The sequence below is a fragment of the Elephantulus edwardii genome, unplaced genomic scaffold (assembly GCF_000299155.1).
Source record: "Elephantulus edwardii isolate Elephantulus edwardi_28Jun2011 unplaced genomic scaffold, EleEdw1.0 scaffold00017, whole genome shotgun sequence".
In the NCBI taxonomy this organism is placed as follows: domain Eukaryota; kingdom Metazoa; phylum Chordata; class Mammalia; order Macroscelidea; family Macroscelididae; genus Elephantulus; species Elephantulus edwardii.
In genome coordinates this window covers 23,824,450-23,848,618 of record NW_006399767.1, presented here as the reverse complement: position 1 = coordinate 23,848,618, position 24,169 = coordinate 23,824,450, and the positions used below count along the sequence as shown (strand labels likewise).

Here is a 24,169-nt window from a genome sequence, read left to right as displayed (position 1 = left end):
CTAAATGATGCAATGCATGCCCTATGTACCTCTCCCAGGAACCCTTCCAGAATATTCCAACCCCTCACCTCCCTCTTAGTTTCAACTGCAGGGAGTCTCTGGAATTACCTGCAGCTGCTCACACCCTGCCCACATCCCTTAGTCATTCCACCCTCACCCCTATCTTATCAGGAACAAGAGGCCAGAGCTAGGTGGGTGGTTCAGATGGCAGAGGGGAGGGGTTTGAAACCAGGGTGGGCAGTGGGTCTCCAGAGGCTCTGAAAGAAGTTACCCTATGTACAGCCAGCCAGTCACCTTGCCCACCTCCTAAAAGCTTGTACCTCAAGTCCTGAAGAGCAGAGGATGGAAGGCACCTCCCACCCGGGGTCTGTCACCCCATCCATCCCAGCGCAGACAGTGCTCCCTCCCAGGCCTCCTACCAGGGGGAACTCGTGGGACACCCGGCCATCAGGGGGCAGCTTGGCTCCGAAGCCGAGGGCAGGGAACATCTTGTCGCTGTCGTAGTGCTGGATGATCTCCCCCACCGCGGTCAGCGCCAGCGCGTAGGCGTTCAGCTGGTAGGGGCTCATGTAGTGCAGGGATGTGGACTGTGAGGGGTTCCCTGGGGCACAGGACACAGGAGCATTTGTCAGTCTGGACCCTCAAGCCTCCTTGGGTTTCAGAAAGTAGTAGGGTGTCCAAAGGAAGCCCAATTTTTTTTTCTGAGCATAAATGCTCCATGGGGTCTTCATGCCTGTTCTTTCTTCTGAGCATCTCTAGGTGGGTTTCAATTGTCAATTAAGTACTTCCATCACCAAGGGACTCCCCAACGTTTATTTCTTTCTCCTTGACTCCTCTCCTCTCTTAGCACCCATTCAAGTCTGCAGAAGTCCTGGCTGCTAACTTTGCACCATATGTCCATAATCTCATCTAAAGCCCCTTCCACTGTGTCCACCACTCGCAGCCAGCTGCCCTCAGCTCGCCCTGGGCCTGCAGCAGCTCCCTGCCTCGACAATGCTCTGGCTCACAGTATGCCACCCCAGTATGACCACCCCCCAAATTCATTGTATCTTTAATCATCCAGGCCCATGTGACACTCCCTGGTAATGAACAAGAAAGGGAGTATGGTGGTCCCTGTTCCCAGTAAAGACCTTAAAGGCCTTAAAGGCCCTCCCTTCTCTGACTCACCATTGGAAGCAGTGAAATCAATGGCCACCGTGAAGTTGATCTGAGTCCTAGGAGAGAAAAGAGGGGAGGTTACTTCAGAAGAGGCAGGGCTATGGGGCGTGGAAGGTGAAGGGTGAGACCCCAGCTGTAGCACAGGCCTCTCTGTTGGCAAGGTGTGCAGGCTTGACAAAGTTAACTGTCCTCTCCAAGAGTCAGCTGCCATTTCTGGAAAACAGAGCCAGTCACTTTCCCTAAAGGATTGTTGTGAAGATCAAAAGAATTTAGCAGTATTAAAGGTCTTTGAAGATGATTAAATTCTGTGTGTCTACATGATTGGCATGGTCGGAAGGATATTGCATTGTAAACCCTTTTGGATTCACCAGCAGATTAGAGGGAGAAATATGGACAATGTCTTCCTATGTGATTTACAGACTTGAAAATCCAAAAGATTGGTTCTGACTTGATGGCAATGAACTTGAATTTGTGAGGATACATGAATATTATTACTTTTTCTGTAAACCCTGACCTCTGGGCCTGCCCATGGCCAGGGAGGTAGAGTTAGAGTAAGCCTGTCCCTGTATTTCAGGCTCAAATTTGGAGTCAGACTTAGGGCTAACCTTACTCACCCCTAAATCGGACAGTTAGATTTTTTTTAAAGCTGTAAAGGATTTTATTATACAACTATTTGTGTGTGTGTGTGTACAGTCAAATCAGATCTGACTGGTACAGGAGGAGATTGTTACTCCTTCTTCAGCCGAGCATCTGGTGGATTTGAACTGCACACCTCTAGGATTGCAGTGCAGCTTCTTGCCACTAGGCCATCAGAGCTTGCCAGACAGTTAGATATTGTGCATCTCTTGCAAGAATAATAAAACTTGTTGCTAGGAGAGGCTATTCCTTGAATAGGGACATCATGCTTGAAAAGGTGGAGAGATGGACCAGTGGACTGATGTGGAAACAGCACTAATGGCCTTGAGTATGTCAGATTGTGAGGATGGTAAAGGTCAGGACAGTGTTCAGATCTGTTGTTCATAGGGTCACTATGAGTCATATTTTACTTGATGACACCTAACAACAACAAGGAAATGAATGGTATCAAGGGTGTTGATTGTGGATCCAAGCAATACGAAATCTTCTCAATTGCTTGCTATACATCTGAAAGTTGGACAATGACTAAGGACAATAGAAAAAGAATGGATACCTTTGAGTTGTCATATTAGAGTAGAGTACTGACTATTCCATGGACTTCCAAGGGAACAAACAGGTCTGTCTTGGAGAAAGGGAAAGCAGAGTGCTCCTTGGAAGCAAGGATGGTAAGACTTCTATCTCATCTGCTTTGAGCATGTTGTTAGGGGGGGGCCAGTCCTTGGAAAAGAGACATCATGCTGGGAAAGGTAGAGGGTCAGAGAAAGAGGGGAAGACCCTCAACAACATGGATTGACACAGTGACTGTAACAATGGGCTTGAGCATAAGAGATGGCAAGGGTGGACCGGGACAGGACAGCGTGTAATAGCAGTTTGTTTTTATCTGTTAGTTTGGAACATAGAGACTTGTGTCTTTGCTAGAGAAACAGACATCTGGAAAGTGAGAGCCTTGTTCCATGGCAACCCTGAGGAGGGTGGTTCTGGCCCCCATGATGACAGTTAAGGGGCACAGTCAGGCTAGCTCTTCAAATAAACTGAACAACAAAGGTGGAATTTATGTTTGAATATGGCTTTCCTGGCCCCTGAACTTGACTGCCATGTTGATGTGTGGGAATATGTGAGTAGGGCATGCTAGGCTATCCACAGGAGATTGGCTAGTTTCACCAATCCACAAGGGGATTGGCTAGTCTTGCTATGAAATTGAGTGGATCCAGGATCAGAAAGAAGAAACCTCACTACTGGAGGGAAAAGCAAGCAAGAGGGCCTACAGGACCAATAGCCATAGTAGGCACAGTGGAGAGCCAGAGGCCTGGCATGAGACAGAGAACTAGAGACCTGATGTGAGATGGGACCTTGGAACTGTTACACCATTGCAGTCAGAGCTAAGAGCATTTGTCCAAGTTTTTTGGCCCATTGGTGGTGGTAGGAGGCCATAATTGGTAGGACTTTGCAACTCTAGCCTTAAGTAAGCTCAAGGCTGAGGTGCCTGAAAGCACATTTTGGAAGCTGTCCTGGCTGAAATCTGCTATTGACTTGTATTATACCATTTTAACTTCCCCAATATGGTTTTGTGTGGCCCTATCACATCGGATTTGGGACCCAGGAAAGCAGCAAGATTGGTGTTGTGATGAGCAGAAAGAGGTGCAGGAGTGTGAGGGACATGACTGACCTCATGGGAATTGGTTTTGTGTTGTTCATGCTATTGACCCCCTTAGTGAAGATGGTAAAGGTTAGATATAGCCTTTCCAGGCAGCCTTTGATCTTTTTAAAGGCAGGCCCTACTCCTTAACTAGTCATCTTTCTCTGCTCTAGGTTCAAAAAGGAAAAACAAACAAACAAATGAATCCCAGGCATTTGAGGGTCAGGAAGATTACCCCCTGCGCTCTCACCTTTCTGCTGGAAGGCAGAGCATGGAGAAAGAAGGTTCTGAGCTCCCCAGCTGCCCCTTGGACACTGGGGCAGTAGCAACTGTACCCTTCCTCCTGGGGTCCAAGTGAGGGACGCCCAGAAAAACAAGGATCTCTAGACAAAGGCCTCATTCATCGGCTTCCTGCCTGGACATGCACACGGTCACCCGCTCCCTGGAGCCAGCTCTCACCCAGACTCTCCAGAGAGTTTAAAGAGAGGTGTGGGGAGGGCTGGCACTGGGGCTCCAACCTGCCTAGCACAGGCGGTGCCAGCTTTGTGCAGCTCCCCGGCCTCTTCTCGGTGATACCTCACAGTACCAGCCCTTTAACTCGGCAGTCTCCGCTTCGTCACACTCCACCCAGGAGTGATGAAGCAAGCAGGGCCTGGATTATTAATTACTATGGAATGAAAGGCTCTAAACACAGGGCAGAGGGAGTCCTGCCCCTAATAGGTGTGTGGCCCCGGGCAGTTATAGCCTTCCCCACTTGTAGGGAGATCACTGTCCTCACCCTGCCCACGGGGCTCTGTGAGAGGGGGGCACTATGCAAATGAGCAGGAGAAATAGGATGAGGATGAGGATGATGTGAATGTTATGTGAGGAACGCAGCCCATCATTTGCCAAATCAGACTCATATTGACCCCATGTGCTCCTAGGTTGGTGCAAATGGTTTATGCTCAGTTGCTAATTGGGAAGCTGGGATTCATGGAAGAAAGGCCTGGTGATCTGCTTCCATAGACATCACAGCCTAGAAAACTCTAAGGAACTCAGTTCTGTAACATACAGGGTCATCTGATGGCAACAGGTTCTTAGCGGTGTAAGGAGTGGATGCTTAATGGGATGAAGGACAAGGTAATTTGGATGGGAGGGAGCAAAGACAGACTTAAAGAAGGCTCTGGGGAGGGCAGGTAGGGGCAGAGGAGGCTTCTGGATGGCAGAGAGGAAGGCGTGTGCTCAGTGGGGAGAAGGTGAGCCTGCACCCTCGAGGCTGTGCAGGTTCAGAGCCACAGGGAGGGGTGTCATGGGAAAGTGAATGCGGCTTCCCCGGGTCTGACTTTCCCTCTGCCCTAGAGAACCAGGCAGCCAAGGTGCCCACTTGGCTGGGATGAGCCTTTGGCAGCCGCCCCTCCTGTCTCCTTTCCAGACAGGTGCAGTCGCTCACCTGCCTTCACCTGTGGGCTCCCCACTGCCCACACTCTGACTTGGCACCCATCCCAGCAGGAGCATGCTGGCCAGGCTCTCATATTTGCATCCAGCTGTCTGCAGAGCCTCTGGTGGCTTCCCCGCCTACCGTATCCTAGACACTACACCCTCTGGTTCTTCCTGCTGCTGATCTACTGCAGGCCCCAGGACTGTCCCTGGGCTCACTCCCCAACCCCACCTGCCCCTTACACCTCTCTGAAATCAGTGGAAATGTAAGTTACTGCTCCCAGACCTATCAGAGCTATTAGAAGCTAAGGAAGGAAGCTATGAATTCACTTACTCCAACTTCTTTGCATAAAGAGGCAGAAACAGATGCCCAGAGAAGGAAAGCAACTTGTCCTGTTATTCAGCAAATCCACACAGCAAGGGGTAGCCAGAGCTTGGGCCTCTGCCTCTTAGCCCAGGGCTTTCTCTATGTCCTCAAACCCTTGGCTGTCTTTGCCAATGAGTTCCATATCACCTCTGGGGCCCATCTGTCTGTGGACCTGACGTGACCCAGGCCAGGCTCCCCTCATCACAGGAGCACCTCTGAAGCCACTCAGATCCAGTGTGTGCATGGGTTCTGAATGCATTTCCTCCACCCAGACACCCGGGGTTTGCTCAGAGCCCAGCATCACAGGTTAAGCCAGGGGCACCGGAAGTCCTTGTGTTGATGTGAGGGTTCCTTTCCTCTTCCCAAGGCCTCATCGCTGCTCACCCTCCTTTGATGTAGTCGAGGAATGTGCATTCTGACTCCACAGCGAAGGAAAGCAGCGTGACCTGGAAAATAAGAGGGAGCGTGGTCAGAAGGGAGCACGGGTGGAGTGTGGTGGCCCCGGGAGCTGGAGCTTCCTGAACGTTCAGTGTGTGCCAATGCTGCATGCACGACTGCATCCCACACCTCCGACACGGCCAAGAGGCCCTGTTTATTATCCCCATCTCTTTTTATTTTTTATTATCCCCATCTTACAACCAAGGAAATGGAGACTAAGAGAGGTAACACAAGCCCAAGGACCCAGCCACAATGAGGCAGAGTGGAGATACAGATTCAAGTCTGCTGGCTTCCAAGCCTGTCCTCTTAGGCCTGATTCCAAACTGCATCCAGATGGTGTCCTTCTCTGTCAGTGGAACACAAAGGTGTAAGGCCAGGCCATGAGGCACTCCCACATGAGCACCTATTTATTCTTCAACCAGGCCCCTGGCACAAGGTGTTGTAAAGAGAGCAAGAGCCGCATGGGGACAGCTATCTATATCTGACCTTCACCAACTTCACAAAGGGGAACTGTCCCCATCAACAACATCAGTAAGCCAAAGATAATTCCGATGAGATCAGACAAGTTGCTCCACACTCCTGCACCTCTTTCTACTCATTCTAACACCAATCTTACTGCTCTACACAGGCCTCACAGAAACATATTGGGGAAGTCAAAAGGTTATATAATCCTGCTTAGTAGCAGAATACAGTCAGGACAGCTTCTGAAATGTGCTTGCAGGCACCTCAGCCTTCTTGAGTCTTGCAGCTTTAGGCCAATGTTACAAAGTCCTCAGTGCTACCAATTATGGCTCCCCTCCTCACACCACCACCCACCACCCCTGCTGCCATTGTCCAACAAACTTGGGCAAAGGCTCCTAGTTCTCATCCATGGGATCACAGTCCCAAGGTCCACTCTGCCTACATCAAGACTCTGGCTCTCTGTTGTGGCTATGGCTGTTGCTCCCATAGACCCTAGTCTGACGAATAAAAGAATCTTTGGTCTTGAAAGATATGCTGCGTTCTTTTGCTGCTTCTTTGCTAGTGGTGAGGTTTCTTCTTTCCTACTGCTGGATTAGTTCAACTTAATGGTAAGACTAGCCAATTCCCTTGTGAATATGTTAATTCACCCTATTTGCATATCCGCGCCCATGCAGATGACAAAGTAAATTAATAGATAGGAAAGACATTTGGGGTTTAAATATTTTTTTTCTTTTTTCCTTGCTGTGTACTGTCAAATAGGATCTGACTTGCACAGAAGGAGATTGCACCTCCTTCTCCAACACAGCATCCTGGTAGATTGGAACCACACACCTTTAGGATTGCAGTGCAGTTTCTTGCCTCTAGGCTCCTAGAGCTCCCTGTCAGGGAAGACATTTTGAACAATAAATCCTTAACACCACAGATGTGGAGAGCAAGCAGGGGCTTCTTAGTCAGGTCTCGAATGGAAGTCTCCTGGGCTCTCGCGGCTAAGCTTGGTTACATTTGCTGGCCAGGTCTTTAATTTCAGAGTGCAGGGGGATCTGATGGTTGCTTTCATGCCACAAAGACCTTGGTTTGTTCTATAAACACACTGCAGCTTCCACCTCGGGGCCTTTGCATGTGCTGTTCCTGCTACATGGAAAGCCCTTTCCCTAACTTCCTCAGTACTTGCTGTTTTACTTTCTTTGGATCTTTGCTCAAATACCAGCTACCACCTTCTCAGAGATGCTTGCCTCAACCACCTTACATACATAATACAGTAATTTACCCTCATTTTCCCGTCCCTTAACCTTACTGTATGACACTTAGAACCAAAATATAGAGGTATATACCACATGTTTGCATACAACGTATCTACTCAATTAATTCCTATACTCATATAACACTCACAAAGCAATGGTGGGAAACCAGTGCACAAGGAATCTATATCACTTGCAAAAATCATGTAACATATCTATTATTTACACAAAAATATGGTAGGCATATTTATCTCAAAACAAAGACACCAATCATATTTTGTGCAAATAATGTGTGCATTATACAATTTTTTTTGCATTATACAATTTTTATAAGACTAGAACATAAGCACAGGATAGAGCAGGGTTTAGGACTGTTTTACATAGGATCACTATGAGTTGCAGGCCACTTGACAGCACATAACAACAACAGAACATAAACTGCATGAGGTCAGAAATTTGGGCTCACACTGTTCCCAGCTGTCTCCCTGCTGCCTAGAACAGTGCCCACACATGGGATTGTTAAGTCCATTCTGACTAACTGTGACATCACATAAATAACAGCTTCAGAAAGTGTATGTCGAGGGAACGTATGAGTGTACAGAAGTCCAAGCCCTAGAAGCCACTGTGAGTCACCTCAGGATGGTCTTAGTTAAGCAGGGGCAGTGTCGACCAGCCCTGGAGCCAGATATACTGATGACTCCCACTCTATACCACCTTTTCTTAATCCGTGACCAAGGCCACATCACTTCCTCACCTGCAGCCTCTTTCATGACAAGGGGATGATAAAATCTGCCCTGGGGGTGGAGGAGCAGGGAGTGACATCCTGTGAAAAGCACCAGATCGGGGAATTTCCCAGAGCAGGGGCACAATCACTGCTGCTCCTCTTCCTCTCCCTTCTTGCAGGAAGTCCCCCTGGGAGTTTCTCTCTGTGACTTCTCATTCTGCATCATGGTCGGTCTTCTTGGTGTTGTCTCAACCATCACACGCCTGGGCGGTGCCTCCTCTGCCCCACCCTCCCCACCTCCACCCCAGTCTCTCCAGGTCCGGTGTTCCCACACTTTGCATGTGCGCACAGACACACAGGCTCCCCAGCACCAGGTCTATCTTGGGGCGCATTATATCTGCTACAGGGAGGGGGTGGCTACTCACTGTGCCGGAATTCACATATTTCTTTTTCTTCATTTTCTTTTTTGGGTTTACCACCTGCAGGAAAAACCAGTTGGTGGATAAGAAGGAACACCCTGGGTGTAGCCCCAGCCCCACCAGGTGGAGTCTGAAGACCTTCAGTGGGAGGGAGGCGGGGCGCCAGCGGGAGAGAGGACTTGGGCTCAGTGTGGTTTTGTGGGAGCCTGGCATTTAGAGTTACACAACTGGGCTCCCCAGTGAAACTTGGTGTCCCACGACTGAACACACCAGGAGTAATAGTTGTGTAACCTTCTTTGCCACTGCTCCCCCAAACACACCCTCCACCCTGTGCAGGCAGAGAAGGCTCCATGTCGCAGAGGCCCTGTTGGTGCCTGTCCCATATGCTGGCTCAGGCGGCTCCTCTCACCCGAGATGCCCTCCTCAGTTCCCCTGACTAATCTCAGCCTTCTCTGCTCCTCTTTCAAGCCTCAGCCCCTTAAGGGTCCTGTCTGGACCACCAAGGTCATAACAGGGCAGCAAGAACATCTTTTAATTAGTCTTCACTTATGGTACCACCACTCTGGAAGGCAATTTGGTGCTTCGTCAGAAAGCTGAACATAGAAATTCCATATGACCCAGCTATTGGAATATACCCCGAGAGAATGAGCACTGAGGCACAAATGGAGACTTGTACACCAATGTTCATAGCAGCATTATTCACCATCTCAAGAACATGGAAACAGCCAAATGTCCAACCACAATCAAATGGATTGAGAAATTATGGTACAGTCACATGATGGAATACTACGCAGCACAAAGGAGCAATGATTTTGTAAATTACTGCCTAACTTGGGAGAGACTGAAGAGTATTACGCTGAGTGAATTCACTCAATCCCATAACATACAAGTATTGTATTAAGACCATTAATGTAGGGGAGCTCTGGTGGCCTAGTGGCAAGGAGCTGCAACTGCAATAGCAGAGGCGCATGGTTCAAATCCACCAGATGCTCTGCCAGGGAAGGAGGGACAATCTCCTCCTGTACCAGTCAGATCTGATTTGACGGTACACTCACACAAAAATAATAAAATTTTAAAAAAAGACCATTACTGTAGAATGTGTATGAGGACCCAAAAGTGGGGACAGTGGGAGCAGAGGGGTGATGATGGGCAGGGGAAGGGGTATCTAGGGTCACATAATTTAATGGGTGGAGGGGTGGTGGTGAAGGTAATAGGAAAAAGAAAAAGACCCCACAAAAATCTAGTCTTGCCCATCAACAAACAAATGGATAGAGAAGCTCTGATATATTCACACAATGGACTACTACACTGCATTGAAAAACAAGGAACTCATGGAATATTATTCAAAATGGGTGACCCTGGAGGACATTATGCTGAGTGAAATATGTCAGTCACAAAAGGACAAATACTGCATGGTGCCACTGCTGTAGAATGGGACTGACATCAGGTTTGGGATGAGACTGAGAAAAACTGGAAAAATAATGTATACTGCATTGAAACAGATGAGTGAGAGAACAGTTTAAAAGTGATAATGATTAGATATTATGGTTATGACAAGAGTCCAGAATGAAGGTTGTATAGTGGAGTGTACTCAGGGGTAGGGGGTGATTATATACCAATGAAGAATTTTAATTTTACTTTTCAAAGAGAAGAATGAACTGGAGGGGAGGGGTGGGCAGGAAGAAAAATGCAACAATGAATGAATGGAAATCCAAAATCTCTGTAAATGTTCATTAAAATTAATTAAAAAAAAATCTAGTCTTCACTTGAAAGGTTTGTCTTCCAAACCAGACTTGATGCCAAGAATGAATCACAGGAATTCATTCATAAAAAGCCAGCTACCATAGACTTGACCCTGATTCATGGTGACCCCATGTGTGTCAGAAGAGAACTGTGCTCTACAGTGGCTCGCTTCTCAGAAGCAGATTGCTGGACCTTCCTTCCAAGGTGTTTCCGCATGATTTTGAACCTACAACCTTTCAGTTACCTGCCTAGTTTGCATTACTAGTTTGTACTACCCAGGAACTCCAGGTGATTAGCAGATGCTGAAATAAAACATCTGTTCATGGGCTCACTTGGTGATCCCAGCTGGTGTGGATTTGAGGTCTCTCATCTCTAGGACATCTAGCAACGTTTGGGGACAAACTGGGTTGTCACAACTAGGGTGGTGGACTGGGAGCTCTGGGGGCTTAGTGGAAAAAAGCTACACCGGCATCCCAAAAGCATGTGATTCGAATCTACCAGATGCTTTGCAGGAAAAGGGTGAGCAGTCTCCTCTCTTATGATTTACTGGATCTGAAACCAGCTGGAAGGTCAGCTATGGGTCATTCCTGACTTGTCAGCAAACAACAGTAGCATCTGGTACGTAGAGCCTGGGGGTGCTGCTACATATCCTACCATGTACAGAACAACTCCTCATAACCAATAACGAGGCAGACCAAAATATCAGTGGTGCTGGTCTAAACGATGAGGACAACCCACCAGGAAGGCAGTGGGAGATAGACCTAGCAATCTGTTTTAATAAAGATCACAGCCCAGCAATCGGTTTTAATAAGGATCACAGCCCAGAACAACCTAGGGTGCAAGGGACTATCCAAGGTATGATAAGCTCTTTGTTCACCTGGAGAAAAGAGGAAGAGTCAGGAAAAGGAGAAAATAGAATAGGTATGTGGTTAATTGCCTCCATGAGTAACTGTCTCCTTTGCCATGAGACCAGAAGAAATGGATGGTGCCTGGCTACCATTAGGAAACATTTTTATAAAAGATTGCATAAACAAATGCAAAAGGGGGAACACAAAATAGAATTTCAAATCCTTTACAGAATCCAGAATTTTAGAGTCACAGCAGCTGTTGTTGTTTTTGTTAGGTGTTACTGAGTCAAATATGATTCATAATGACACTATGAACAGCAGATCTGAACTGTATCCAGCACCATCCACACCATCTTTCATAAGCTGGAGCCCACTGTTACAGTCATTGTGTCAATGCCCAGAGGCTGGATGAACCCCCAAAACAATTCCCCTGACATCACCGTTCAATCTCAAGCCAAAAATCTCCCCTAAAGTCATCTTAAAGTCAAGTAACATTTTCATTTTAAATAGTAAAGAATGATCTGCGGTGAGCAGGGTGCTCTTTTAAGACCCCTCTGTATTGGATCAAAGTGACAACAGAAACTAGAACAATTAGAAAATGTAAGAGGCAGTGAGCGCTTATTAATAAAGAGGAAAGACCCCAAACACCAAGGCGAGAACAGTTGTACAACTTGAACACTGTACCGTGACAGTGTCACGGAATGATAGATGAGAAAACTTGAATTGGCATATTTTTTGCTGTTTACAGTCTCAACCATAACAACATCAAAATAAATTTTTAAAAATCCTTATGCAGCACAGTTGTACTCTGATACATATAGGGCAAGGAATTGTATTTGGGATTTTCATGATTTTTATTGTTTTTATTTTGGAGGTTATCTTTGCAGCCGTTAACACGTGCAGAATTGACTTTTGAAATACATACATACATACTTTTTGACACACATGCGTACAAACCCTACATGGCATCTACTCATGGCACCAGCAGTAACCCCACCTTGTCCATGTGACCCACCCAGATGGATTTTCACACTTCCTGCTTTTGTACTCCCATTTGAGCCTTTCCAATCTGTTTGCTTTTGCTTTTTCATGAGGAAAATAAAGCGAGGCAATTTGCACACCAACTTTACCGCCTCTTGTTTTCTGGAGAACTCGTCTCCCTTCTCCGGAATACTCTGCTTCACAAATGGGCACTGATTTGTAGAGATTAAGAAAACCAAGGCATAGAGATGCCAAGTGACTTGCCTAAGGTTACACAGACTAGAGGGTAGAGGCAGGATCACAGAGCCGACTTCCCGTCCCCAGGCCAGTGCTGCACACATCAGATCACTGTGATAACAAATCTAAGAAGGGATGTCAGTTCCACACCTCAAGGATCTTGACTCCAGTGGGGGAAAATACACAGAAAGATAGGTAAAAATACTGGGGGTGGTACAAATTGTTAACAGTTCAATGTGCTTGGATACTAAGTGGAAGTTTTTGTTTTGTTTTGTTTTGTTTTGTTTTAGCTTATCCAGTCTACCGCAGAAGAAAGGTTTGGTGATCCACTGCCAAAAAAATCAGCCATTGAAAATTCCATAGGACCACCAGGCTGTCACAAGCAGGAGCTGGGTAACCCGCTTCATTATACCTGTATTCACAAGCCGTGACCACGGAAGCACAAGCAAAGAAATCAAGCAGTGTATTGCTGCACTGGCAAACCTACTATGAGAAGACCCATCTCAAGTGTTAACACACAGTTATGTGTTCTGGGACTCCCACTGTCCTCAAGGTTAGCCACAATTTGTTGTGATCTACACAGTCAAATGCCTTTGCATAGTCAATCCAGGCTGCCCCCTTGGAAGAAAGGATTTGAAGTTCTGTCTCACATACTTTGGGAATGCTGCCAGGAGGGAGCAGTCCTTGGAGAAGGACATCATGATTGGAAGGGTGGAGGGATGGTACAGGAGAGGAAGATCCTTGATGAGATGGATTGACACAGTGATGGGGTAATGCAGGTAAGTGTCTCAGACACAGTGAGACTGGCTCAGGATGGAGCAGGGTTCAGAGCAACTACCATTCATGGGTCACATATGACTTGCATTCAACTTAATAGCACATAAAAACAACAAAGTGTTAATAAGCAAATATGTCACTTTAAGGGCTAAGGTCATCCTGACCTAACCCATGGTATTTTTATGTGTGTGTGTGTGTGTGCGCGTGTGCGTGTGTGTGTATACTGTTAAATCGGATCAGACTGGTACAGTAGGAGATTGTCCCTCTTTATCCAGCAGAGCATCTGGTGGATTCGAACTGCATGCCTCTGGGATGGCAGTGCAGCTTCTTGCCACTAGGCCACCAGAGCTCCCGCCCATGGTATTTTTAGTACCTCATAAGCATGTAAAAACTGAACAAATAAATAAGGAAGACTAAAGAATTGATGCCTTTGAATTATGGTTTTGGCAAAGAATATGGAATATACCATGGGCTGCCACAAGAATAAACAAATCTGTTTTGGGGGACATACAGCTGCAGAATGTCAAGGACTACAGCCTTCAATATGGATGAAGCTCAACATCAAGAAAACAAAGATTCTCATCACTGGGTCAATTAGCAGCACCATGATAGATGTAGAAGAGATTGAGGTTGTCAACAGCTTTAGCTTGCTTAGCTCCACAATCAACACTCTTGGCACCAGCAGTCAGGAAATCAAAAGATGAACTGCACTGGGAAAGTCTTCTGTCAGGGACATCTTTAAAGTACTGAAGAACAACAATGTCAGTCTGGAGACTAATGTGTGCCTGATCCAGGCCACGGTCTTCACAATTACTTGCTATGCACCAGAAAGCTGGACAATGACTAGGGATGATAGAAGAATTGATGCCTTTGAGCTGTGGTGCTGGAGAAGAGTTCTGAATATACCATGGACTGCTAAGAGTACAAAGAGGTTTATCCTGGACAAAGTGAAACCAAGCTGCTCCACAAAGGTAAGGATTCTGAAGCTCCATCTATCCTACTTTGGATATGCTGCAAGGAGCAACCAGTCCTTGGAGAGGGACATTATGCTTGGGAGGGTGGAAGGGACAGCACAGGAGAGGAAGACCCTCGAAGAGATGGATTGTCTCAGTGACTGGGGTAATGGGAGTAGGGGTGTTAGAGACAAAAAGGTTGGCTCAGGACAGGGCAGGGTTTCGGGGCTATTGTACACAGTGTCGCTATGAGTCACAGATGATTTGACGGCACATAACAACAACATAGAATGTTCCTTAGAAGCATAAATGGTGAGGTTTCATCCCATAAATTTTGGGAATGTTGTCAGGAGGATTCTGGAGAAGGACATCATGTTTGGAAAAGCAGAGCGTCTATGATAAAAAGGAAAACCCTCGATGAGATGGTTTGGCACAGAAGCTGCAATGACGGGTGCAAACACCACAGTGATTGTGAGGATGGCACAGGAAGGACCAAGCAGTATTTCCTTCTGCTGTAATAAAGTCAGAGTTGAAACGGCTTCAGCAGCACCTAGCAACAAACATCTCCTCAGAGAAGTATGAGTATTAAATGAGTTAATACATGGAAAAGGCTTAAACTCGGGCCTGACATGTAGCAAGAACTATGTACATACAGCTGCTGTTATTCTCATTATTTCCACTAGCTCTGGTGGTCTAGTCGGTAAGGAGCTGTGCTGCTAACACAAAGACATGTGGTTCAAATACACTGACTGCTGTGCTGGAGAAAAATGGGCAATTCCCTCACCTCCTGTGTGATTCAGAGCCTCTGAAAACCTGCTGGAAGATCAGCTATAAACCAGTTCCAACATGCCGACACATTATAGCAACAACACTACCACTTGTCTGAGGTAATGAGGGCTTGAAGAGTGTAGAGACAGATGTTGAGCGATGGCAGAAACTTTACTATCAAGAAGTAGACACAAATACGGGGCCCTGGAGGTGACAGTGGGGTTGAGGGAAGAGACGTGTGGGAGTGAGATGCAAACAGGACAGAGGTGCTGGATTTGGGATGCAGGCGGGAACTTCAGGTAAAAGAACAAGCTGTCAATGGATCTAACAGCCCGGATGAAATGGAGAGAGAACCCAGGAGGACTTCAGAGGGCTCTCTCTTTACCTCTGGAGTTTAGTCTTTATACAGGCACCAGGAACACAGAGATGTTACAGTGCGTGCACGTGCACATGCACAAATACATTTCTGTTGTTGTTGTGTGCCACTGGGTTGCCTGCAACTCATAGCGACCTTGTGTGTATTAGCTCTGAAACCTGCTCTTTCCTGAGCCAATCTCATCATCTCTGACAGACCTAATCCAATTGCTCCAGCCACTGAGTCAATCTATTTCATCACAAAGCTTAAAAATTCTTGCCTCCAGGAAGCAGCCTTGTTTCACCCCCTCCAGGACAGATCTGTTTGCTCTCTTGGAAGTTCACAGTACATTCAACACTCTTCTCCAGCACCACAACTCAAAAACATAAATTCTTCTATCATCCTTAGTTATTTTCCAGCTCTCTGGTGCATAGCAAGTAATTGCAAATATGACGGTCTGGATCAGGTACATCTTAGTCTCCAGACTGACATCATTGCTCTTCAGTCCTCTGGAGAGGTCCCTGACAGCAGACTTTTCCAATGCAATTTTCCTTTTGATTTCCTGAGTGTTGATTATGGAATCAAGCAAGCTGAAGTTGTCAACATTTTCAATCTCTTCTCTGCCCATTGGCCCAGTGGTAAGTATCTTTCTTTTCAGGACACTGAGCTTCAATCCATATTGAAGACTACAGTCCTTGACCCTCTGCAGCAATCGCCTCATGTCCTCTTCAGTTTCAGTGAGCAAGATTGTGACATCTGCATAATGCAGGTTGTTGATGAGTCTTCCTCCAGTCCTTCTGCTCCATTCCTCCTCATGAAGTCCAGCCTTCCGAAGGATCTGTTCTGCATATAGATTGAAAAGGTGTGGAGACAGGGTGCATCCCTGACTCACTCCTTTCCTGATTTTGAACAATGCAGTGTTTCCCTGCTCTGTTCTGACTACTGCTTCCTGGTCCAAGTATGGGTTTGGCATAAGCACTATCAAGTGTTCTGGGATTCCCATTCTTCTCAAGTTTAACCACAGTATGTTGTGATCCACATAGTCAAATGCCTTTGCATGGTCAATGAAACATACACACATACACAACCAAGGGAAAAATCAAACCAGCTTTCTAAGCAAGCTGTTAAGATGAGGGCAAAAATGAAGGCCTAACGGCATACTCCTACTCCTACTCCTCCCAGCCTCTTCACAAGGGTGCTCAGAGAGCCCGCCTCCAACCCGACATCAGCCCTCCAGCTGAGGAGGAGTGGACTCTGGGATTCTGGGCGTAGTCACGACTTGACCACAAACAAAAACATCTTTGAAGTGTTCTGTGTGATCTTTACAACTAGCCCATATTCCACATTTCCATCCTGTAGCCAAGAAGGAAGCCCCAATAAGATTTATGCCTTGAAGTTGTGGAGTGGGCAAGAAATATTAAACATACCATGAACTGCCAAAAGAACAAACAAATCCATTTTGGAAGAAGTGCGGCCAGAATGTTCCTTAGAAATGAGAATGGTGGGACTTCGTCTCACATTCTTTGGGGGTGCTCTCAGGAGGGGTCAGTCCCTGGAGAGAGACATCAGGCTTGGCAGAAGCTCAGTGGGAAGACCCTCAGTGAGATGACAGTGCTCGACAGCGCAGCAGAGATGGCCAGGAAGTCGTGAGCTGAGGCAGAGTTTTGTTCTCCTGTATACAGGTCTCTTCGAGTCAGAGCCACCTCAACCTAACTCTAAAGCAATGTTTTCTCTCTGGTACTCACAGGGAAGTGAGTCTTGTTTATTCCAAGCCCTGGTGTACTTCTGTCACCTCAGTTCCCCCAGGTTCCAGCCTCTCCAGCCCTAACTGGCAACACGTGAAGCTCCAGGCAGAGTGTCAGTGCCCCCTAGAGGCCATTCCAGGAACTTCCTTCCTCCAGACTCCACTAAGCCTTCTCTCTCCTCTACTTTCCTACCTCCAGGGGCCCAGAGAAAGTCTGGAGCCTGTCTGCTATGTGCAAAAAAAGCACTAAGTGGGTCCCGACGGACCTTGGGATGTGTTGACTCTCAGTATGCAACAGAGAGTGAACACCACCCCTCCTCATGGTAGAAAGTGTCATAAATGGGATTTGTGGGGAGGTGGGCCTAATCCAGATCATGGGGAGCATGGCTGTGCAGATGAACACTTCCTAGAGGAAGTGACATCCAAAGGGAGTCTACCAGGGCCAGCAGGGCCTAACTGGGTGAAGGGAGAGGTTCTCTTAGAAGGAACCAGCGTGGATAAAGTCATGGAAGTTCAGAGAGCCTCAGACGGTGTGAGGGCTAAAATGAAGGAAGAGTAAAGCATAAATAAGGCCAAGCATTGGACCTGAGGCACCTCAAAAGGTGTGGGGTATATGCGTCTACTATACGCACACCCATGGCACAAGACACTGAGGTGGTGAAAATGGTTTAGTGCTTGAATGCTAACTAAAAGGTTGGAGGTTCAAACCCACTCAGAAGCACCTCAGCAGAGAGGCTTGGCAGGCCTTGAAAGAGCCCAGCCTTGAAAACCCTCGAGAATGCCAGTTTTACAAGGCTTGCCTTGAGGGGCATCAGCTCCACAGCATGTCGTCACTCAGGATTCTGGAGTGATGTGGGTATGATGTCCTGTGTGAAGGAGCTTGGATGTCACCCTGCAGGTAAATATCTCAGCTGGCAGAGGGGCGTGTCTTCTGGAGTCTCCTTCTACATGGCCTTGGAGTACAATAGCTGAGGTGGGGACGAGGTGAGCAGAGAGGAGAAGGTTAAGGGAGCCTATGGCCCAATGAGCATTTCAGTGGAGCACGCTGGACACTGTGTGAAGGATGGAAGCAGAAAGGCCACTTGGGGGTCACTGTAAAGCTCTGGTGGCAATGATGAAGACGGGGTGGTAGACAGATACGCAGAAACGACGGCTCGGTGGCAGGGTGGCAGGGCACAGGAGGGAGCTCTGGTGGCACATTCGGTAGGGAGTCTCACTGTTAATGCAAAGGCTGCACCTCTCCGGTGCTTCAGATCCACCAGCAGCTCCAAAGGAGAGAGATGGGCAAACTCCTTCTGTGCCGTTTATATGCTCGGAAACTCAATGGAAGATCAGCTGTAAGTCGGCTCCCACTCAAAGGCAATGTGTGCACGAGCGAGAGGGGCAGGGCTCAGTCACAGACCGGCTGTGGGATCTCCAAGGAGCCCCAGATGCAGTGATGAGAACCCGGGAGAAGGAACTGGCTGGCCATGAGGACCAGCGGGTGCGGAGAGCTTCAGCTGCCAAGCTCAGTTTTAGAAAGTTAGTCTGAGGAGGCTAGGAATTCTGGTGGTGCAATGGTCAAGTGCTTGTTGACTAACTGAAAATTTGGCTGTTTACTAACTGAAAACTTCACAAGAGTAAAGACCTGATGGACGGTCTATTCCTGTAAGGATCAGAGCCTAGAAAACTCTGGGCATTTCTGCTCTGTCATACGGGGTTGGTATGGGTGAGTCTACCAGTAACACATCTGAGGGGGGCAGCAGACACCTGGACATGGACTCTGGCACTCAGGATGCTGCCAGGGCCCGCAACGGGTGCTGTCCTGGCAGAAGCGCTCCCTCAAGGCCATGCTGGCTCCTGGAAGGCCCTCCTCAGCCCCCACAGGCAGAGAGACCCCCCCGCAGGCCAGAGTCTGACCTCTGCAGCTGTTGGAGGTTGGATTCCTTTCCACCTGACAGAGTTCCTGACGTGTGAAGACAGCGTTTCTGCTTCTCAGGTCTGCAGTTTCTCTTGTTGACTACAAAGGAGCAAGGATCAACAACCGAGAAAACAATTTCACTCTTTCTGGTTTGAGCAGAGGTTTCTTCTGAGCCTGTCAAGCGCCCTTGGATGTCCAGCTTCAGGAGAGCTGACCCCCCTCACACACCCCCACAAAGACCACCAAAGGCAGGGGGAGCCTGCCTCTACCTGCCTGGGACAGGGGTGCAGGCAGCGCTGCAGAGACAGCCCTTCCCCCTGTAGATGCAGAAGACAAAAATAACTTACTGAGCACAGCTGAGTCCTTTCAAGAAAACTCATCCACGCTCCATCTTTACAATAGCATTATTTGACCCAAGTGTGTGTGTGTGTGTGTATGTGTGTACACACACACACACACACGTGTGCATAAGAAGGGCTGGGAGCCTGGCTGCACAGCAGTTAGCATACTCAGCTGTCAACTGGTTGGTGGTTCGACACTACCCTGACCAAGGTGGTGGGAGGCCACAAAAGTGACTTCCACTTTCTTTGCACCCAGGGATCTTACAGTATAGATGAAAACACAAGACCTGCTTGTGTAGAGGGGAAACTAAAGGTGTGGGATCTCTATGCAATGAATGATTTGGCCTCAGGTCCTTTGTTTGCAAATAGAACCACAACTGAGTTCTCCACAAGCGAGGCTCAACCCATGGGCAGGGGATCACCAGGTTCCATGCTCACTTGGACCTAGGGGAGCCACACTGAGGCTAATTAAAAGTCTCAGGAGCAGAAGACTCACTGGAGCTTCCTGGGCTGCAAGACTATGAACACGCAGCTCCCAGAGGAGGGCGAGCAGATCCCCTGGGGATGCAGGAGCTCTGTGCTCAGGGTGCCCCCGCCCCATCCTTTTGTCTGGGGGATGAAAAATTTGAAAATTCATCAGAAAGGGACTAGCGCCAGAAGCAGCAGAGACCCTGGACACGGTACAAAGCGGCTGTTGTTGTTGACCTGACCACGGACTCCCATCGACCCTGTGAACAACAGATCTAAGGCTTGCACCAACCTCATCATGGCTGATACGCTCCAGCCCATTTTTACAGCCACTGCGTCAACCTATCTTGTTAAGGGTCTTCTTATTCTCTGACCCCTCCACCTTTCCCAATATGACCCCCCAACCCCTGAAGAGGTTCCTCCTGACAACACCCCCAACATAATGTGAGGTGAAGTTTCAGCCTCCTTGTCTCTCTGAAAGCACTCTGGTTGCATCTCTTCTAGAAGTAGAATGTAGGGTGGGGAGAAAACAGCAGCAGAGGCCAGGAGAAGCTGAAGCTGGTGTCTGCTGAGCAGGGAAGTGGAAGCAGAGGGGCTGGAGAGGAGTGGGCTGAACACTCCTAACAGTCAGCTGTGACCCTGAATGGAACAGGGCAGAAGTGGGAACCTTGGTAGGTTAGAGGCCAGAGAGGGTGCAGCACATGAGGTGCTGGGGCTGAGGCAGGGAGGCCTGCTGCCTCACACAGAGGCAGTCCTCAGAGAAGTTCTGTTTCAAGAGACACTGGCCCAGAGCTGTCTCAAAGCTACTGACTGAAGGCTGGACCTGCAGCAAAAGAGGTAAAGCTGATCAAGAGATATTCCAGTGAGTGACATAGAGGAAATATGGGTTCCTCACCATAAAACTGTTATTTAAGAGTAAGCACAGACTTCCATGTATTGTCTGGTATCCACTTTCCTTGTGCTAATGGCTCTATGTGGATCTTAACAAATTAGGCTAACATTGAGAAGAATGGGAATCCCAGAACACTTAATTGTACTCATTCAAAACCTATCCATAGACCAAGATGCTATACTCTTGTTTCTTTTCAGATCATATAAATTTTTTGCCTTTTACATAGACCAAGATGCTGTTGTCCAAATAGAAGGGAACTGCATGATTTAAAATGAGAAAATGTGTGCTTTCTCCACACTGATTTAATCTGTATGCTGAGCAAATCATTCAAGAAGCTGGACTGTATGAAGAGGAATGTGGCATCAGGTTTGCAGGAAGACTCATCAGCAACCAACATTACGCTGATGATAAAACCTCACTTGCAGAAAGTGGAGAAGATCTGAAGCACTGGCTACAGACAAGCCAAGACTACAGCCTTCAAAATGGATTGCATATTAATATTAAAAAAAAATCTCACTATTGGAGTCACTATAAAGTCAATAATAGATGGAAAAAAGAAGTTGTCATCATCTATTTCATCTTACTTGGGTTTACAATCAACACCCAGGGTAACAGCAGCCAAGAGACAAAAAAAAAGTGTCATCTTAGGGAAATCTGCTGTCAGGGACTTCTCCAAAGTCCTAAAAAAGCAAGGATGTCAGCTTAAAGACTAAGGTGCGCCTGGTACAAGCCATCGTCTTTTCAGTTGCTTCCTATGCATCTGAAAGTTGGACAGTGACTAAGGATGAGAGAAGAACTGATGCCTTTGAGTTGTGGTGGTAGTGAAGGATAATAACTATGCCACGGACTGGCAAACGAACAAACACCTCTTGTGCGAACAGAGTATTCCTTAAAGGCAAGGATGGTGACACTGCCTCATTTGCTCTGGGCATATTTTCAGGAGGAACCAGTCTTTAGAGAGAGACATCAGGCTGGGAAAGGCAGAGGCTTAGAGAACAGGAGGAAGACGCCCAGCAGGACAGATGGACACAGTGACTACCCACAACGGGCTTGGGCAGGAGAGAACTTAGAGGGATGGCACATGACAGGGCAGGTTCAGACCTGTTGTTCACAGGGTCACTATGAGTCATAGAGTGGATTCACTGGCACCTAGCCACAACAACACGGGTCTGGGAGCATAGTAAGTGTCTGTCTCTGATTGGATGGCTGTAGTATTTACCACCCACCTGGAAGTGCATCACAGAACACGGCATGTGTGCACGGCAGGATTAAGACCTAGATCTTTGACGTCACTAGCTGCTTACAGGGGGATAACAGCCCCAGGAAGTACTACAGGATAGCTGTGAAGTAGTAAATTCCTTAGCACACCGGAACTCAACAGAGAATGATAAATGACAGCATCTACGTATTTCTTCCTCCAGGCCAGGCACTGTCCTATTTGTCGTTATTGTTGTTAGATGCATTGCGTCAATTACAAATCACAGTGACCCCATGAAAAACAGACACAAGCCCTGTTCTGTTCTGTGCCATCCTCATCTCTGACACACACGAGCCCAAGGCCACAGTCACTATGTCAGTTCATCTTGTTGAGGGTCTTCCTCTCTGTTGCTGTTCCTCCACCTTTTCAAGCATGATGTCCCTCTCCAAGGAACAGCCCCTCCTAACAAAATGGCCTAAGTATGAGATGAAGCTTCACCATCTTTGCCTCCAAGGGACACTCTGGCTGCACTTTCTTTCTCCAAAACACATATATTTATCCTATTTAGTCCTCATCTTATACCAGCCCAGAGAGGTTCAGTGACTTACCCAAGGTCACACAGCAGGTTAAGTGGTAGAGACAGGCTAGGAATCCAAGCAGTTACAAGGATTATAAGTGTCTAGGGTTAAGGAGGTTTGACACAAAATTCCACAATCTGTCTGTGGAAGTTCAAAAAGAGGAGGAAGTCCAGTGGGTTTGGGAGGCTGGGAAAGGCTACTCAGAAGAGGAAAATTAGGACTAGATTTGGATGGTGATGGCCATTCCATGAGGAGAACACCCAAGCAAATGCAGAAATCGTCTTTTGAGAGCAAATGATACCAGGTGCCCATCCACAGTCAGCTGGTGGTGGAGCCAGGGCTGAACCAAGGTTTCCTCACTCCTTCCAGTTTTCCAGGTCTGGATTCCTTCCAGAAATGCAAAGATATCCCATAGGTCCTGGAACTGTTCTGAGAGCAGAAGGTGGCCTTGAACTCAGGATTTGGGGTTCAGGCCTGGCACCTTCTCGTCACAGCATCCCCATGCCATCCCTGGTCGCCTCCTCCCTTCTCCCTTGTCAGGTGAATTCTCAAAGTGCACGCCTCAGCTTAGTGGCTTAGGATCAGACAAGCCTGGGTTGTGTCTTGATCCTTACGCTTGCTGAACTTTCAGCAAGTTCCCTAACTTCTCAGCCTCCATCTCCTTCTCTCTAAAGCCAGACCATGACACCCACCTCAACACGCCAAGCCCCCACCAGCCTAGCGTCTGGCTCATGGTCATTGTCAGTGACTTGGAGCTATTTAATCATCACCAGAGAAAACCCCTGACTCCTGGTGGGACCTCACCTCGTAGATGTTGAATTGGCTCTGTCCGCGGGCCAGCTCCCGGTAGCTGGTGGTGAACTCCCCAATGAAGTCGTGGCTGCAAGAAAAGGTTGTGGCTGAGACCTGGAGGCCCAGAGGGGGCTCCACCTCTGTCCACTGCACACACATATCCAGGGCACCTACTCCAGAGAGGCCAGGTCCCTGGGAGGTAGTCCAATATGGGAGAGAAAACTCAATGGTCACCTAGGAAAGAAGCCCTGGAGGAGACAGGCCCCGGATGGGCATCCTGATGATTAAAGGGGCCAACAGGTTCCCGGGAAGGACACGGCTGGAGAGAACTGGGGGAAAATAGTGCACAGCAATCTGAAGTTTCTAAAACATAACCACCAAATATGATACAAGGCTTCTATTTGGATCCTGGCTTGAACAAACCAGGGGGGAAAAAAAGGTATTTTGAGGACAACTGGAGCAATTTGAATATGAAATACATATTAGATGGTTGTCAAGGATTATTGTTCAAAGTATCAGATGTGATAATGACATTCGTGATGAGGTAGGGAAAAACCCCTTCTCCATCTTGTGAAATGCCCAATGGAATATTCAGAGGTGGGTTGCCACCATGCCTGTAATTTACTTTAAATAAATGACATCAGCAGAACACATGCAAAGCAAGAGTGGCAGAAATTTAACAACAGTTAAAGCCAGGTGTTGGGCTTCAAGGTGCCCATTAAACTCTTTTTCTTGACTTTTCCGATCTATCCGGAAACTATCCAATATCAGTTTTTAAAAAGACAATTAGAGCTTTGTTCATCAAGAAGCAAGGAGTGTTTTCTTTGAAGCCTGTGCCTTCTGCGGTTTTGCCCCTCACAAGGTGCTGAGCAGAAACCCAGCAAAAAATCTGAGCTAAGTTTAGTCCCCCTGTGGTCTGTTCTCTCCTATCCTGTCTACATCACTAAAGCATTCACCCCCTGGCCTGGAACAGCCTGCTCCAAAGTGACACCCAGGAAGTGTCCCCAGCCCCTGCCCACCTTGAGTCCACCCTGCGTTTTGACAACCTGTTTATAGCTCGCAGACTGTCAGTTATTTGAGGCTGGAACTCAGAGGTCACC

At 47.6% G+C, this 24,169-nt stretch overlaps 1 protein-coding gene across 1 annotated transcript in view; it reads right to left on the bottom strand.

Moving 5' to 3' along the window:
• The window catches only part of CPNE5 (copine V), a 155,462-nt gene that overhangs the window by 3,445 nt on the left and 127,848 nt on the right, over positions 1–24,169 (bottom strand). The window contains exons 12-16 of the mRNA XM_006882032.1: positions 23,082–23,157; positions 8,501–8,554; positions 5,598–5,659; positions 1,168–1,214; positions 420–601 (exon numbers count right to left, since the gene is read on the bottom strand). Coding sequence (XP_006882094.1) covers positions 420–601; positions 1,168–1,214; positions 5,598–5,659; positions 8,501–8,554; positions 23,082–23,157 — 421 coding nt within the window. The remainder of the gene's footprint in view (positions 1–419; positions 602–1,167; positions 1,215–5,597; positions 5,660–8,500; positions 8,555–23,081; positions 23,158–24,169) is intronic.